The 19,360-nt window shown below is 30.5% G+C and overlaps 1 protein-coding gene across 1 annotated transcript; it reads left to right on the forward strand.

Moving 5' to 3' along the window:
• Positions 1–1,074: 1,074 nt before the first annotated feature.
• On the forward strand, positions 1,075–18,752 carry LOC136990904 (splicing factor ESS-2 homolog). Its single transcript, XM_067289358.1, has 7 exons — positions 1,075–1,246; positions 6,823–6,991; positions 7,450–7,557; positions 8,880–9,128; positions 11,143–11,388; positions 14,439–14,664; positions 18,140–18,752. Exons 1-7 carry the CDS (start codon positions 1,163–1,165, stop codon positions 18,459–18,461), a joined length of 1,404 nt encoding a protein of 467 aa, XP_067145459.1. The 5' UTR covers positions 1,075–1,162; the 3' UTR covers positions 18,462–18,752.
• Positions 18,753–19,360: the final 608 nt, after the last annotated feature.

A 19,360-nucleotide genomic window follows, 5' to 3' on the forward strand; every position in this document is an offset into this window, starting at 1 on the left:
AAATGTCGTGAATAAAAACATTTTGCGTGTTTCCATTTGTGTTTATTATTCTTAATGCGCCATTTTTTCACCTAGTGGTAAAAATTCGAACTAAATTTTTTTTGCATCTTCCTTTTTCCCATGGTCCATATAACATATATACCGAGTTTCATCAAAATACGACCAGGAGAACGGCTTGTAGACAGGTCTGAGTAGGGCAACTTTAATTATAACCACCCTATATTTAAGAGCGGATTGATTATTGATGGAGAAACATTCGTGACGAAGCTAAAACTGGAATCTCATTCCTTGATAAAGAAAATTCTGAATGCATATCGTTACCGGCATATAGCGATTCCGATGACGACTCAATGAAGGGTTCATTCGATAACGATAGAGAAGATGAATTAATTGAAGAATTAGATGATTACAACAGTGTTGAAATGTCGAATTCATCTTTTGGCCCGACAAAGCTTCGTCTCACTACGCAAATTCGACCGTGGAGTTCCTTAACGCCAAAAAAATTATTTTTTATCCGAAGAACTTAATTTTTCAAATCTGCCACAATGCCGGCCAATCGAGAGTACCGAGAGTACATTTTATTAATGTTACTTTTCTATAACGCACAATTAATGTACAGTACTCATTTGCGATAAGGATCGCGTGTCCAAGCGGTCAAAGTGGCAAGTCTGTCGTTTTGGGAGATCCTGGATCGAATCCGAACCGGACGAAAAAGCTTCTGGAATTATTCGGGTGGTAGTCCGTTCCGACATGTCGGCCCCATCCCTTATCACTCGGCAGCCCTATTGTAGAACTGGCCGAACCCATAATGGACTCTATTAGCAAAAAGAGGCTTTCTTATGCCCACAGGACGGAAAGAGTTTTAAAAAAAAAAATACCCGTTAAACGGAGGATTGAAAATAATGAATATAATTAATTATTATATCTGATATTTTGAGAACTTTTCATTAAAATATTAACAAGGTTTTTGCGTTTAGATTAATAAAAATACCGAATCGATTGAAATTAATAAACACAAAATTTTCATAAATGTCGCCGTTTCATCGATAGACTTCATTTTCCAGATGGCGCTGGGTGTCGATGTCGTAGCTATAATGGAGGATCGTTCTGCTGGAGAGTTTTATTCGGTTATTATTAAATAAGTAAGTGACGTAAAAGAAAGATGTCATTGGTTAAAAGCGATAAAACTGTAACCGAGAAACTCGAGAGTTCGAAAAATATATTAGACGAAGAAACTTACACAAAAGTAAGTTTGCTGGAAATATTCTTCTTCTGAAGAGTAATTGACTTAATTGTAGTCTTTTATTTTGCTTTTAAATACACAATTACATAGAAAATTACACAAAACTAATTTTATTTCTCATAAACATTCTATATCTTCAGTAATTATAACATTATACCAAAAGATGAATTAATTGTACTGAATTACATAGATATAAACGTATAATGACTTGAACTAGGACACCAATGGTCAGATGTGTACTCTGGGAGGGTGTCCCACCCTCCTAGATATGTAGACTCTCTGTACTGTACAAGCAAAAACAGTCGTCAGAACCATACCTAACCTGTGTGATCCTTTGAGATATTTGCTTCTAAACTTTAGTTTTTACCACGAACCGGTACTGCTTGTTCTTTATGCTTTGAATGGGGGAGAGCCGCACGGTCCCTAAAACTATAATGTCGAGTATTTCGTGAATGGTCGAGCGGGCTACTTGAAACCGGCATAATTACTTAGACTAAATAGTTAAATGTGATAGTCTTAGCAGAGCGACGCGACTTCCCGTCGTGTACGTCTTGGAAGTGGGCCCCGATTTCGGGGACTGGCTTGCCCGGGTTGTGTATAGAGCGTTTGCTCCTATTGGTTTGGTCTGTAACAGTGGGTCGCAACCTCTCTAGAAAATTTTTTGGGAAATTTATTTGACAATAAAAAAGGCTGTTGTATAGATTATTACCTATGGAACTTCGGTACTTTGAGTATATATCCGAACTTGGGACCAAATACTTTTGGATCAGAGACCAAAAATCAGAAAGTTATTATATTTACAATTTCTTGCCTTTCACGATGCATTCTATGCCATTTTAGAGTTTTCCACTAGGTGGCGTTCGACCGTTCGTGCCCCGATGGACCTTCCGGAAGGGAGCCGCCGGCAGACCACCCAGTGTTTAACGTCACTACTTATTGATTTGCGGTAGTTGGTGAATAAAAGAAAAAAAAGGAAACGTATACTGAACTACAAGCAGTGCCACCTAGTGAAAACTTTAAAATGGTGTAGAATGCATTGTGAAAGGCAAGAAATCGTAAATATGATAACTTTCTTATTTTTGGTCTCCGGTCCAAAAGTAGGGTATTGTTGAACTCGCCTCGGTCCCGAGTTCAGATATATACTCAAAGTCCCAAAATTTCATAGGTAATAATCTATACAACATCCATAAAAAATATCGGGTACCATTAAAATAGTGAAATGAAATTATATTATTTATAAACATAGGTCTATATTTTTTTACAAAAACAATTGTCTGTCTTAGCACACTGGAGGGCAAAAGTTAAGTTACAAGTAGTATTTGCCTCACAACTTTTGAAATAAAGCACCAAAACATTTTGAAAATGCAGACATATATGCAAATTTACATGACGAATAAGAAAATAGAAAAATATCTTGTCAATATGCAAATTACGTACATTTAATTCAATCTTTAGTGGTTTGCTGGTTAGAACGCTCCTTTGACTTTGCTGTTTTTTGTAATCAAACTTTATTTAAACTGCTTTTTTTTAATTAAGGCATATTCATTAACATTCTAATGGCTTCTAGGCATCATTTAGATGATTCTTTAAGATGGCATACTATTGGATGGATGGAAACGGGGCTTAGTCAAGCTGATGCAGCAAGGCACTTACAAGTTTCAAGAATATCCCCTTGTAAAGTACTATTTTTAGTATCTTAGGAAACCGACACTAACTGCGGCTGGTAAAACTTCCGTTAACCTAATGGGTACTTTACGCGAATTCGAGATTAGTTTGCCAGGCCTGGGCTTTTACGCGTGCACCGAAAAATTAGTAAGAATAACGACAAATATCAAGTCAAAGTGAAAAAAGTTTCAAATATATTTAATTACGAAATAGAATTTACTATGTACAATTGTCTATAATCCAAAACAAAATTTATTAACGAAAATCAACAAGTGAACCCGACAATAAACTCAGCTACTTAGCTTAACTTAATATTAATTCCCCTTTGAAAATTCGACAAATCAACTACAGTAGAGCGTCGATAAGTGGAATGTCGGTAAGTGGAATGGCCGGAAAGTGGAACGATTTTCAGTCGGACTGTGTCGTGCTGAATCGAATGTTTTTGATACTAAATTTACTTCTAAAGTATAATTTTCATGTTTTTTATATTCTTTAATATATTTATTTTGTTTGTACAAAATGCAGAAATAATTTTTAACGATACGATAGCCTCGATGATTATTATAAAAATTTTCGTTAGGCTTAAAATCGACGAAAATTCAACGCGAAGCGACACGCACCGGAGAAAAATTTGGACATCGGACAGGTTAATGTATTTTTTCGTACAAAGTCGGAAACTGGAACAAATCATTAACTGGAAGGACCCCAGTCCCCAATTGGTTCCACTTATCGACGCTCTACTGTACTTAGGAACTATGAACAAAATCTCTTACGAACTAAACGTCTATCCGTCACCTCACTATACTAGGAACCTATTTCCTCAATCCTTTCGCTATCGTCAAATCGTCAATTGAATTCCTCTTTACACCTTGGACTGCCTAATTCTCAATCTGGACTTCGACCAGGAATCACCTCGCTTTGGAAATCACCTCGTCATTCTTCGGTTAGCGTACTGGTTTTATGCTGTGAGGTGACATCACAATTCAGCTGGGTTACTCCCCTTATTTACATACTTAGTTTTCTAACATTAAGTTTCGTTCTGGAAGCTTTAATTTTCTGACAAAAGCTTATAAACCATTTACAAAATATTTAGCACAATTTTCTGGGATGTTATGACGGTTTAGTAAGTATTTCTTTGCTAGTGAGTGTGGGGATTCTCCCCTCCATTTTTTTTTCTGCGGACCGTTTACTTCCGCTGGGCAGCGCAAGTGCGAGAGATTTTTCCTACGGTGCTTGTTCCTTCATGAGTTGGTTTATCTTCTTTTTTTTTTTACTAATAAGAGAGTGGTGGGGAACCTTCGTCCTAAATAAACATAAGCCCCAAACAAAATATAATAAAACGAAAAATAATAATAAAATAAAAATAACACTCGGACTCTGTTCCTTACACCCTCTAACTGTAAACTGTTTCCACGGCTTTGGAAACAGTTTACAGTTAGAGGGGATATCTCCAGAATTCCCGTGGAAGGATGTCCAAGAGTTACCACACTGCAAGATGACCGGTTTTTGAAAGTAACTGCCAAATGCAATAGAGGACTAACACGCAGGATGCTTGTTTCTGAACTTGAATCAGCCACAGGAAAAAGAATTTCTGTCAGAACTGTTCAGAAGGCTTGCTGCTGTTGGTCGTTATGCAAGATGCCCAGTTGTGTGTATTCCATTGTCACTGTTCCACAAAAAAGTGCACTTGAATTGGAGTCATCAACATCAAGACTAGACAGATCACAACTGGAGCAAAGTTCTCTTCACAGATGAATCCTGCTTTAGCCTACAGAGTGATTCTCGATGATGCTTTAGGTCTGGAGAGAGGCTGGAACACAATATACGCCATCAAACATAAGAGAAAAAGACGACAACTTCGGTGGAGGTGGTGTGATGGTCTGGGCAGGCATCTCTCTCACTGGGCACACCATGTCTTTGAAGGTTCCTTAACAGGTCAAAGGTATCGCAATGAGATCCTCGAGCATTATATTCGTCCAATGGCTCACACAGAAGGCACGGATTTCATTTTAATGGACGATAATGCTCATCCCCACAGAGCCAACTTGGTGACTCGGTATCTTCAAGACGTTGGAATCCAAAGAAAGGACTGGCCATCCAGGTCTCCAGATTTGAACCTGATAGAGCATGCTTGGGATGTCCTTGGAAGATGGGTGGGAAGTCTTTGTTCCCCACCCAGAAACCTTGATGAGCTCAGGACTACTCTCGAAAGAGAATGGACTTTAATTCCTAATGAATTGATCAATAACCTTGTAAAGAGTATGAGAAGCAGGTGTCTAGCATGTATTGTTGTAAGGGGTGGTCACACACCCTATTGAGTGAATAAATTTGTTAAATTAAATTAATTTTAAATTTGTTTAATAAATTGTTTTAATAAAGTTTCTATTTTATTTTAAATTAAGAATAAAAAAAAAACACTTGTAACTTAACTTTTGCCTTCCAGTGTATCTAATACGGATGGAGGATGACTTATGGCTTGCAATTTCTAATACAGATCTGAACATAGAAGCGATTGTCGGCTCTTTGCAAGCACATACCTTGCATTGAATTCTTACAATGTAAAGTTTTTTAATAGTATTTTTCATTAAATAAGTATTTATATCCATATGCATAAATAAAACCATTGTTTCATAAAATTATGTTTTATTCAGACCTCTAATAAGGCAGAAACATAAGTGCAAATCTCAGAAAGAGTTTCACTTTAACAACGTTAATGATTAAAAATATGCCTACTGTCTATCCAAGTGTCGCCATAAAATGGGGGGTTCAGAAATGAAAGTAGTTTGTGCAGCACTTGTCTATAGCTTTGATAATTTCCCAACTGTTTTTCAGAGGTGTAATTGTACTAGTCTACAAATGAAAAATTGTATAAAAGTTATAAGCTATCACTCGTATAATGCATAGTTGTCCTTGCCTTAATAATAACCTATTTCATTAATGTAAAAGTTTACCATCGACATTAGACAGTATGTTCTCACGTAACATTTCATTAAAATATTGTTAAAGAAAGATATAAGCACATATGTAATCAATTACAATCGTTGAATTTTCTTTAAGCAGTAAAATTGATTCTACCACGTGGGAAATAAATGTTGGATGTTATAAACACTTTCCAATAAGAATAACTAAATTCCTTCTTGAAATTGGATTAGTATACACCAAACTCCTGATTATCTGTGTTAATTAGTGCACGGATTTGCACGAAAAACCAGAAAATGTGAATAATCCAAAATAGCTCTCTAAATTATAAAAATCTATTCAAAAGTTTTAAATGAACTATGGCTTATATACTATTCAACTTCATTATAACACGATGCAAGTATTAGTCCCAAGTTTCATAAGCTGAAATGTATATTTAGTGAATAAACATAAAATGTAGATTTCTTCTGTTTTCAAAAATATTGTGTTGAAATTTTACACTTGTATACCACTTACATTTTTTCAAATTACTGTATTTCAATTTTAAAACTCATAGGATATTTTTTTTCAAATGGCTGTTTATAACACCGACTTTGCCTATTGCAAAATAATATTCCAGGGCTGATGACTTGCCCCACTTCCATACCTTATAATTGGCGGTTGATAGAGGAAAGAAAAACTGAATGTTACTTATGATACTTTGTCATTTTACAGTAATTCTAATATTAATATTTTGATGATGCGCAGATAATCCACAAGGGATTGATTATCTGTGCAAGGGATCCCATCAAAATATCAACCCGTCGAAACCAACCTAAACCAATTCTAAGTTCTTTTTGGATTTTTGATTATATCCATTAGAACATTTTACTACTAAGAGAATCCTTTCTGATAAAATGATCATAAATTTACATAATTTTATAGGAAAAAATGATATTTTTGTCTCAGAGTATTGAAAATTTTTTCACATTATATTTAATTATTTTTGTTTTCAGGAATTAGAAAACATTATTGAAAAAGACTTTTTTCCTGATCTGCCAAAATTAAAAGCACAAATAGAATACTTGGATGCTTTACAAACTAATGATGCTGTTAAATTAAGGGAAATTCAAGTAAAATATTGTCCAAAGTCAAACAGACCTGGAACATCCTTAAGTTCATTATGTAAAGTATTTGGTTTGAATTTTTTAAAATAATTAATTATAATTTTATATAAATGTTAATAAATATAAATGTAAAATAAGTAAATTAATAAATAGTTCAATAAGGTAATTAATTTAAAGTTTATACATTTCTTTATTTTTTTTAGATAATTTGAAATTAATAATGGAAAATATTTGGGTTTAAAATTACTAAAATTACTGTGTTTGAAATTTTATTTTAAAAAACGTTAATTTTTTTCAAATTTATAATAATATAAACTTTTTACTAATCTGAACATGAATTTGTTTTCTGTATTGAAACTAATACTATAAATCAAACCTGAATTGTGTCCTTTGTAATTATTCTTATTATTGTTTAGTAGGCACATCTACATAGCAGTCAATAAAAAGTCATGTTATATTAGTTACAAATTAAATAAATTATTGTCTAAATTAATTATATTATTGTTAATTTTACAGGTAATACACCAAGTACTTTCGAAACACCAATATCAAAATGTAATAAATCTCCAGAAAGAATTAGAGATGATGAGAATAATGATGAAGAATTGGAATCTAAAAATAAAGGTATAAATTAATACAGGTTTATTATAATTTCTGGAAAGGAAGGCAATATGAAAAAAATTCATTTTTAACTTTGTTTTTTGGGGATTGAATTCTAGCAGGGCATTTAGGGTGATTTGTCATGGATATGTCAGACCCATTCCTCACCATCTGACCAGCCTATTGTAGACCTTCCATACTTATGATGGCCTGAAAACAGACCTTCCTAATGCCCACAGGGATAAAAAGAAGAAAAACTTAAAAGATGAATGAAGAGTCATTCATCTCATTTGCATGTTCCAAGTTTGAATAACAAGACTGGTACTTTGTAACTACAGAGATTGCTCATACTGCAAAATATGAGAATAAAATTAATTTGCTTGTTTCAAAAGTAAAAATCAAATGTTTAAACTTTACAAGTTGAGGTGATTTTTTCCAGTGTTAAAAATCAATATTTACAATGTTTAAAAGGAAATGAATAATTTTACTAATTATCATTATCATAGACTTTCTTGCTTTGTTGATATAAAGGGTATTCCGTTAACAGTGCCAGATGTAAACTGCATATCATTGGTGTTCTGTGTGATTAGCAATCTTGAAAAGTCATTGATTATCAGTGATTGGGCTGAACTTTTACAAAAGTGATTTTCAGTCTGTGTCATCTCACTCAATGCCAACCAGAACTATAGTAGCCACTAATGTCGTGCAGTTTGATACACTGACTTTTTTCTGTGGGGTTATCAAATCTTATGTCTATGTCAACAACCTACAAACAATTTTGTGATTTCAAAAATGGAGATTTGACATGTTATTGGTGGAATGGGTCAGAATTATGCAGCAGTGTCATAAGCAAGTTTATATGAAAAAAGTTCATGTGAGTGTTCAGAGTGTTGGGGAACATTTGACATACACTGTCTTCCAAACAAAAATAACTTAACACTGAAATGGGTTGTAATGTTATTTATACTGAAATAAAAATGTCCACAGCTATTCAATAATTGATGTGTTTTATTCTACAGTTAAATTCTCCACTGCTACTGGGGCATCCTATAACATATTTCTTTTATTAAATCTCAGGAAGGTTTATTTTTAAACATTATCTTCAGGGTTTTTTCAAGGCTAAGGTTTATTGTCTTGCAACAAAAGAAAAATGGGTAAAAGTTGATAAAAATACCTCAATTAGTCATACATTGTCCAAACTATAATTGCTCACTCTGCTCCTGGACATACTTGCTCAGACCACTAAGGTGGCTTTATGCGTGTTAAGTTTTTCATTGATAACTTATATTAATATTATTATTGTTATTTTAACAAATTTTTAATGTAAATTAATTTTTTCCAAACAGAAGAGAAAAAAGTTTCCCTAGATGAATTTTTGCAGAAATATACAAGTGAAGATAATGCTTCTTTTGAAGTTATTAAAAAAGAAGCAGAAAAACAACATAAACAAAAATATCCTTGGTTATATAAAGATGAATACGAAGAGAATAGCAAGTTACGCACATTATTAGCAATACCACCTAATGAAAGAAAAGAGAAAGACTTAGCTTTATGGTCATACAGAAATATGAATGCATTGATGTATGTTCCAGATGGTATGTTGTAATTGCTGTTTAATATTATTTTTGTCTACTATGTCTTAAAAACTTAAATTTAGTCTAAAATTATATTTAAATTTTCTTATTTTATATTTTAAAAAAACATTATTTTTCGGCCTATTTTCTTTCATAAGTTTAAAATCGTTTGTCATTTCGTTAATGTTAAACATGAAGAGTAACATAATATCAAATTAATACAAAGTTTTAATTATTTTACTTGTATTTTATATATTTCTTCAGGTTTTTTATTGCTTTATTGTTAATATGGTGAGATCCATAGACATTTCCTACAGTAAATAAGATAAATAAATTAATTAAAAAAAAGAAAGTTTTTGATTATAAACATAAGAGAAAGAAGAGAGAATAGAAATTAAAACTAAAAAATAATAGTATTAATGTTATTGGAGAGCAGAACTTTTTCAAAAACTAAAAAGTTTTTAGAATCAAAAACTCAATGTTTTAATTTTGTTACTATGTAAATTTAGCTAAAAACATTGCTTATAAACTAAAAGTTAAGTGGTGAAATTATTTGATTTTTAGACATAGAACTTTTATAAGATAGTACAGAATGCTAACAGAAAATAAATAAATAAATAAATTCTAATGAAGAGAACATACAAATGAGAGCCCATACATTTGCTAATATTTTGTTATGACAATTATCTCAGATGTATTTAATTATAAAAGTAAACATTCTTTCATTAGTAACAAAATAATTGAGGTAAAATCTAACAACTTAATATAATGTTCCATGTCTGTACATTGCACCAGCTCTATACAAAGTATTTATTGATGGAATGTGCACTGCTTTGGCAATCACATTTCATCTTAAATGCTTCTTAGAACAAATATATTAAATTTTAATGGTTAATTGATTAACTATTAAATTATATATTTTCTTGAATGAGCATATGTATATCACTTTTTTGTTTAAGTGATTTTCAAATTAATTTGATTTTGCCTTCTAAAGTTATTTATCTTATGTTTGTATATATGCAACTCTAGGCAAACAATTAAAATTTAACAGGTGATTTAAAAAAAATTTTAATCCAAAAATTATTGCAGTAGAAATTCATATTCCACTAGTTACAATTGTGTCATTTTGTCATTCTCATTCAGTAGAATATGTAATTTCTTTTTACAAAGACTTAATAGTGAGAAAAAATGATTATTTTTCTTATAATTTGATATATCTTAATACAGTGTGTTTTATTTTGCAGTGAGTTTTAAATAATTTTAAGCTGAGCCAATGCCTTGGAAATAATTGAATTTTTTTTTTTTTTCTTTAATGTAAGTGAATCATAATTGAAAAATTATAAAATTATACTGAATGTGGCATCAGTAAAATTCACTCAATAATAATTGTGATAGATTACATATCTGCCAATTTACCAATTTTGCAGACGATTCAAATTCAAAGATTGACAAAATTAGATAAGTTAGTTTCAGCAAGATGAAATTAAAGTTTATATTTCAGATTTAAGACGATGGAGCAAATATTTATAATTATATAATGACAATTTTTACACTGTAAAGAAATTTTATAGTATGATAAAAAAAATACATAATTTTAAGTAAAATTCTATTTATTCGTTTCTTCTTGCATCATTTTTTACAGGTTACTGCTTGTTTATAATAAACACATTTAACAGATTTGTTTGCAATTATTGTTGTCCCTTTCCTTGATCAATTTTTTAATTAATCTGCATTAATTTCCATTTCAAGCTTTTAAATTTCTTTATTATAGTGTTTTATTAAATAATAATAATAAATTTTTAAGTTGCTGTTATAAAAATTATGTTAATTAGAATTATGCTCATAATATTTGCATAATATTTTGTAATTTTATCTGTAGAAGTTAATGTAATAAAATATACAGATTAGGTTAGGTTATTAACAATATGGAAATGTATTATATATTATATCAGAATTTAAAAGTAAAATCTTTTATATAGTTAATTTAGTGCAATTGAAAATGTAAGTTTGATAACTAATTAAAAATTATTTTTAGGTTGTGAACTTACTCCAGAAGAAAAACTAAAATATGCAAAACAGCAAGAAGTTGTTCATGTAAATTCTCGTTATCAGACTCCTCCTTTTAATGATCAAATTAATAAAGCAGTTATTGCAGAAGCAGCATCAGTTCAGGCTAAAATGAAAGAAGGAAAAGTTGGAATAGATGGAAAAGAAATATTACCTGATGAATCGCCTAAAATAAATGGTTATAGTTTTGTAGCAACTCCTTCCCCAGCACCAGGTATGTTAGAGAAAAGAGTGTACACTGATAATTTTGGTGAATGATTTCATATAGATTTAAAAAATGTTTAATTTTAGAAGTGTATATCATTAATGTACAGGTTGGTCCATTGTAATCAATCCACCAGAATAACTCAAGAAATATACATCTTACTAAAAATTCATTAAACCAAAAATGTTAGACTTTAATGGAATCATAAGACAGGGCTATTGGTTTCATCATAGATGACATTACATTGGTGAAAAGTTTTGGGATCAGTTTTACTTAGATGGGAACCCCCATTTTTATTGCATATCATAATTATATGTCAAAAACAAACTTATCTAAAACATGGTTTTTTATTTTCCTTTTTGAAAGATGCACTTATTGGAAGTTATGGATGTTTGAACTTTTACATGGCCATCATGCCACATGTTTGCATCTGTGGATATCTATGAAGTTCATTGAAAAAATAGGAAGGAAAATGCCAAATAGGTTAGGTTAGGAAATTATTATTATTATTTGGTGGAATTATTCTTTTTTCCTTCTCAAATATAAATTGATGACCTTGAGCAGTGACAAGTTTTTGCATCTTAAAATTACTTAATACATTTATACACTTTTAGCAGAATGTTTAATTAACATGAATGCATGTCACAGTTTTCTGCTATGGCAAATTACGTTCAAGGATCTTTATTTTGCAGAATGCATAAGTCAATTCTCTGTTCAAAATATCTCGTGGTTTTTATTAAAATGTTTTATTGTATATTTATACAAGCTGTTCATTCTTCTAATCACATCATTTCTAGTTGTTAGTTCCTGTTTGCAGACAGCATTGTTGAAATATCCTCACAAATAAAAGTCAGGTGTAGTCAAGTCTGGCAAGAGTAGAGACCTTTGTACTGGTCCATGTCATCCAATCCATCTTCCACAAATTAAAGTGCCTGCATAAATAATTTACTATAATTCATTCATAGTGGGGCCCACTCCATCTAACTGAATTCATGTTGTTTGCCTTGTATGAAGATCAACATTTTTAAACAAAATTGGTAGTTCATCTTGTATAAACTCTAGAAAGTTTTGCCCACTCACATTTCCATGGAAAAATTATGAACCTATTAGGTAACCATTAATAATATCACATCATGCATTTACACTCCAGCAATGTTGAACATCATCTTTCCCATACCTTTGAAGTTTCACATTTGAACAATATCAGTTATGCCTATTTAGTTATACCTATCTTTCAAAAAAAAGTTTTAGATAAAAGTTTGTTTGCTTCTGATGTACAATCATGTGATAATCTGAATTTTAATAAAAATCAGTCGTCAATATCATCATGCGTGCTAACAATTGTTGTTGTTAGCTACCTGAGAAAATCTCTAATTACTCTTTCTTGACAGCAAAAGCGACGCACTCCCATGACCTGCTGACTTTTTGGCCAAGAGATATCGTTTTGATATCGACAATGACGGCCGGAAAAAAATCAGTCATTGCCCATTCTTCCGATAGTGCAGTTATCATCCAGTTTTACTATACACATTGCCTCCAGTTCTTTCACCTTCCCGTTTACCTTATTGGATTTCCCTGATCACTTACGGAATTAGCGAGTGCCCCACCCTTGGATTAACATTGACGCCGAATCGACGTTAACCGCCACCTAATAGGACTATCTCTTCTACTCATCACCGAACTTTCTGACTCCGGTCAATGAGGTTGCTCCAGCTTAAGGAAGACTCACCGCTACATCAGGTATCTATCGCCACACGGATTTTTATAAACTCTCTCTCTCTTTGCATTTGCAAAAGCATGTATATCTACGTATATCAACCTTATCAGTTAGATTCCTGCAGTCCTTGTATTTTCCTTTAAATTTTTCTCTAAATAAATGGTTGTTTCGTTAACTGAGTCTCTGTGTGAGTCACTTCCGGCATGCTCTCTCTCACTCCATTCGGTCCAGTCACCCGTGCACGTGGCCACTCGCGTCATGGAATCAATGCACCGTCTTAGCTTTTGTGTCCATCGGGATACAGTGGTGTCTGTCCTGACGATTCACTAAAGAGGTGCTGACCCTTTGGTCACAATCAGAATATGATAAAAAGGGGTGTTTTCATTTAAGAAAATAAAGTTGACCCAGTTTTCATCAATTGTAACACTATCTATGAGAAAACTGATCATCTGATCTTGTGGTCTCCTTGAAGTCTAATATTTTTGATTCAATGAGTTTTTTGTTGTGTTTGTATGTTTTGAATTATTCCAGTGGATTGATTAAAGTGAACCACTCTGTAAATATATATGAAAATTGTATTTCTATCTTAATACATAGTTATTCAAGTTTAATAAATATTTATTTAAATTTATCTAAAATATTAAAGATGTTAAGGAAGATTGCCCCAAAGTATTTTTTATCATTTTATAATAATAATTATGTAGAAAATTTAAAAACATGTTTCAACTTTTCATTTATTTGTACTTTTAATATTAATATAGTATTTTATAGTTCTTTTCATATATATTTATTAATTGAGGATTAAATACTCATTAGCAATAGGATCTTTAAGTGGAAATTAAAAGCATGCTTTTTGATGATTTTTCTTTTATATGAAAGTTATAATAATAATAGGTACTTTAATTATTTGGTTTCTTTAAATGAAACATAGACTCTAACGGTAACACTGATGATATTAACGGAGTGTAGGATGCCATTAGAGAAGAATCTATTTGTTATAGGGCAAATAGATTCTTCAGGTCCCACAGTGAATGTACTATCAACATAGTACATTTCTGAAGGGCCTGAAGAATCTATTGTAAATCTTTACATGTACAATAAATCACATACTTGCATTGGATGTTTGAGTCCGTTTCATTTGAAGGAATCAAATAATTTGATAGTATATTTGTCAAACGGCAAATTTTAATGAGTATGCATTATTAGCAAATATAGAGCTATAATTTCTTTATGAAAAGTATATGATTGATTTTTCTGTTTAAATATAATGTTTAAAAAATTTATATTTAACATTAAACTATATGATCTGATATATTAATATCAACCATCTGGTGTTCTGCAGGTGTTTGTGAGTCTCCTCTAATGACTTGGGGAGAAATTGAAGGTACTCCATTTCGTCTAGATGGCAGCAACACTCCTTTACCTCAAAATGTAGGAGGACCACAATTTAAGATTCCAGACTTGCCAGCTCGTGAAAGAATAGCCTTATCTTTAGCAGATAAAGTTGCTAAACAACATAGAACAAAGAAACGAGAAGCTATGCAGAGAGTACATTCTACTCTTTTAAGGTAAGGTATAACTTTAAAATGGAAAATTTGTTGCATAATTATTTTTAATGTTATCAAAAATGATACTTATAATTTTATTCTTTACAAACCAAAATTACTGGTAACTTTAAAGTCTTAAGACAGATAATATTATTTTCAGTTAGTAGAAGTGCCAAGAATATTACATTTTCTAATCCCTTTTGGCATATTGAACAAATATATAAAAATTTTATTTCAGTTAAACTAATAGTATATTAGAAATTTTCCCATCAAGCATGATGGAATACTTTTTATGAGAAAGTAGAGATTTCAAGAAATTTGAGAAGAGTTGCTAATATTTCTACAAATTAAGTAGTTTATACTTGAGCTTGATGTTGTGGTGCTGTTTCTGCAGCCCTTGACAAAGCTATTCTTACTTGATGTTGCTCAAGTCAGATTTCAGGGAGCTTGATCATTCTTATTCTTTTAAATCTAAAATTTACCTGACCAATTTTACTCTTACACTTTCCCCTAGGCATTTTTTTGACAAAATAACAAATCCTTTTAATTCCATATTGATAATTTAGTCTAAAGATGAATTGTATGTACAGTACATTATGTAGATGAGCGATAGCACTTTTAAATAATGGTCTTGTTAGATAGTTACTTCCAATTAGATAATAGAACGTCACTAATGAAAATGTAAAAAAAAAAATTGTTATAGAAATGACACTATGAGGCCATCTTTTTTAAAAGTTTAAATTTTAAATTTAATGAAGTAAGTTTAAAATACGTCATTTGCCAAAATATTTAAAACTACAACATAAGGGAAATTTCGTTGTCAAGCACGAACTAAATGAAGTCACTGACGTCACTGCAATGTAAGTGTGATCACTGATCCCAAATCATTAAAACATTTATTCTATAGCTAATATTTCTGCAAAATAAATAGCCTATACTTTGTCAGAACATAAAACAAATATAACCAAAATTTCATTTGGATTGGACAAAAATTGCAGGAGTTATACACACACATACACACAGACACACAGAGGCATTTATATCAGTAATACTTTGAGTCCTAAATCTTTTAAAAATCAGTTATAAATGGAAAGTAATTACATAAAATGCTTTCTTTTTATCTAATTATGGTTGTACTGTACATTAAATATATTTTAGTGTGTGTATTTCTTTCTGGAAATATTACATATTGGGGTAAAATATAGAAAATGTTTTAGATAAAACTTACTGGATATAAGTGAAATAAATCATACAATGATTATTTTTAATTGAAACTTATGAGTTATTCATTTACATTAACAAAATTTTAATCTTATCTATAGTTAGTTATATTTATTCCAATCAAATCTCAAACCAGATTTTATTAATATAATTTAGGCTTGGTGTGTCAATATAATTATATTTATTCCATTTTTAAAATTTGCTTAGTTTACCGATTTATTCGAACAGTTATTTTCCATTATCAGTTTAATTTAAATAAAAAACTTTGTTTATATTAAGACTCATCAAGTTACCATTTTACTCTGGAAAGTCTTTTTCTGTAAAAATATAAATTTCCTTGAAAATATGAAACTATTCTAAAATATTTACTTGTTTTGTATTCCTATACTTTAAAATAAAATTTACTGCCAGGACAGTAATTATAATTTTGAAGAAAATTTACAAAATTTCTTATGGATGAACTCTACGAGTGTCCTCTTTCCTTTTCGTCTTTTTATACACCAATAGGAAATAAAGGTCAACTTCACCACAAGATTAGTTATTTCCTATTGGTATATGAAAGGGCAGAAAGGAAGTAAGATGTTTGTAGAGTTCATCCATAAGAAATTTTGTAGTTTTTTTTCAAAATTCCAATACTTTATTAGAAACTGTTAGGCTTTGATGATGCTATTTTTATATTGGTTTTACATAGGAATTTATAATGTAATCTTAGTAAGTTAATTTTATTAAATATTTCTTTAAACAAAAATAGATTACCCTAAATCGGTATATTCTAAATATTACAATTTCGTTTGGCCGATATTTGAAAGAAACAACTTTAAAAATTGCCTAGTAAATTGATGAAGTTTGAAAAAGTGTTTTATTTTTTCATATATGATTTTTTTAAAGAATATTCTTCAACTTATGTTATAAAAACAGTACTCTTTTTTCAGATAAGCAAATGTCTTATTATATGTAAAAATATTTTTGCCCTTTTTAGGCCAGCTCCAGTTGCTGAAAATTTTTGAAATATAACATTGATCTGAATGTTATAGAATTGGACAAAAGTTTAAATTTAATTTAACATATAAACCATTTTGATCTTTTTCACATCTACTGTTGACAGTTTTCTATTAAAAGATGTTTATTGTATTTAAAATCTTCCTTGTAAAGCTTTAATTTTAGTTATTTGTTTTTAAATTAGGTTTTACTTAAATTAACTCAAAAGTAATTTAATATTTATATGCTAATTTAAATTTAAACTGTTGTTTTATTTTATAATGTTTGGATCAATGTTCTATTTTAAGAAATTTCTGTAATTGTAAAGATGGCCTAAAAAGGCTGAAAATATTGTTTATGTAAACAATACTGTTATGTTCCTACAATAAACCTATAATTTTACTTGCAAATATTTCTGGACTGATAAATATTCCAATAATTTAAAAGCTTTATTACATTCTAGACCAGCACATTAAGTTGGTCTAGAATGCATCGTAATTAATGCACACATAGGAGAACAAAATCCTGGAGCTCCACATAAAGCTCTAGGAATCTTTTTTCCAACTGAAGGTCCAAGAACTGAGTGAGGCTCAACAGCATTCTCTCCTCGATACTGTTGTGCCTCATACTTTTCTGGATGCTTATGCTCATCTTACATGATAGCTTCTAACATTTCAAAATGGATTACTCAGCCAGATATCTCATATTTTAATCTGACTATAATTAGGGCGCTTTAGAGTGAGAAAGAATAGTTTTAGTTGGTCTTCTCCGAACTATCCATAAACTAAGTTCTTGTCTTTATTTATCAATGGAATCTGTTACTTATAAATTTGTTATTAATAATTCTATCAATCAACACAATTCATTGACAATGGGAGTGATCATACCCTATTCATTTTTTCACTATTAATGTGGGGATAGATTATTGATAGAGTAACCCAGTATTAATGTTAATTAGTACATGGTTTAATAAAATATGAGAAAATCAAATAGTTTTGACTTTTACAAAGATGTCTTCTTTAGAAACGTAATTTATATTCCAAAAAACCAGTTTCTGAAGAAGGTATCTTTGTCAAAAACATTTGAATTTCTTATATATTATTAAAGTGTGTTCTAATTAACACCAAATACTGAGTTACTCTCAAAATCTGTATAAATAATGGAATATGCCACACTTATGTTCTACTTACTCCAATGTATTATTTCATATTATATATATCATACATTATAAATGATTTTATTTTATATTATATTTGGAAAATTTTATTATATAATTAATATATAATTTATTATACAGCCCTTCAAATTTCCGAACAAATACTCCAAAAACGCCCGTAGAAAGATTAAATTCTATGTCTCCCGCCGCACAACAGTTGGCGTGTTCCAAACTCGGCATAAATCGTGGCACCGACAAGGCACTACGAGCGAGTTACAGTCCTTCCCCCATCCATAGTTCCTCCAGAGAGAAGACTCCTCTGCACACACCGTCGCCAACTATTTCTTCCAGAAGCACTCCCGTCAGCAGCGAAAGACTCAAGAAGACGGCGCCGGAAGAAATTTCGCTGACGGACAATCTCTTGAAATTACCCAAGAGGCCCAAAGCCTCGGATTTTTTCTGACGAACATTCTACGGCGGTCGTGTCTACTTGTACATATATATACAGATTATGTATTATATAATCAAACACCTTGTAAAATACAAAACTAAGTTTCACCATCAAAGATATAAAAAGACGAGTCGTTAGATTTGATTTTTAGCTTTTTCGTAACATCGTAAATATTGTAAATGCCGTAACACGACAATCAATACTATTAAAGTTATAAAGTAATTTTTTAACATCAATAATTTGGAATCTATACCAATTTATTGTACGAAAAATTATTTCCAGATAATAAAATTTTGAAAATTACATCTGCCATAAAAGTAAATTAAATGTAATTTTTTTAAAATAATATTTGTTTCATTTACAAAATTTATATCTAAATTTTACAGTTAATCGACATTTAGAAAGCATTGTATAATTTAAAAAATTGTCAAATCAAATAAAAATTAAGATAAACGTATCTGTCGACTTATACTAAAATTAACGCGTCGGTTCGAGTCGAACGGAATTTTCGTAGATTTAAAAAACATATATTTGTAAAATCGGTTTCCACGTACATTAAATACACATCAAACACACACACAAAAATATACCTCGAAATCTTACGTCCGCATTATTAATCGGATTAAATAATTTTTCCTTTTCTTAATGTCGAAATAATTTATTTATTGCAAAATTATGTATCTTAATAAATTAATTTTTACAAATAATTAAGATTTTGTATCAGTTGTATGTACATTTTAAAAATCCCTAGACCTAAATAAAATTTTAAACAGAGTTTTTTAAAGTTCATAACTGCATTCTTTTATTAACAAAATTACAGTACCTTCTAATTAATATGCAATAAACTATAAAGGAAGTGGTTATACACTAGTTATAAAGAGTAATTTAATAATTATATGAAATATTACCAA

This window comes from Centruroides vittatus, unplaced genomic scaffold, assembly GCF_030686945.1.
Source record: "Centruroides vittatus isolate TY-2023 unplaced genomic scaffold, ASM3068694v2 contig_1381, whole genome shotgun sequence".
Lineage (NCBI taxonomy): Eukaryota > Metazoa > Arthropoda > Arachnida > Scorpiones > Buthidae > Centruroides > Centruroides vittatus.

Coding starts and splice junctions, on each gene's coding strand:
- LOC136990904 (XM_067289358.1), top strand. CDS start 1,163: ATGTCATTGGTTAAAAGCGATAAAACTGTAACCGAGAAACTCGAGAGT. Junction 1,247..6,822: donor ACGAAGAAACTTACACAAAA/GTAAGTTTGCTG, acceptor TTTTGTTTTCAG/GAATTAGAAAACATTATTGA. Junction 6,992..7,449: donor AACATCCTTAAGTTCATTAT/GTAAAGTATTTG, acceptor TTAATTTTACAG/GTAATACACCAAGTACTTTC.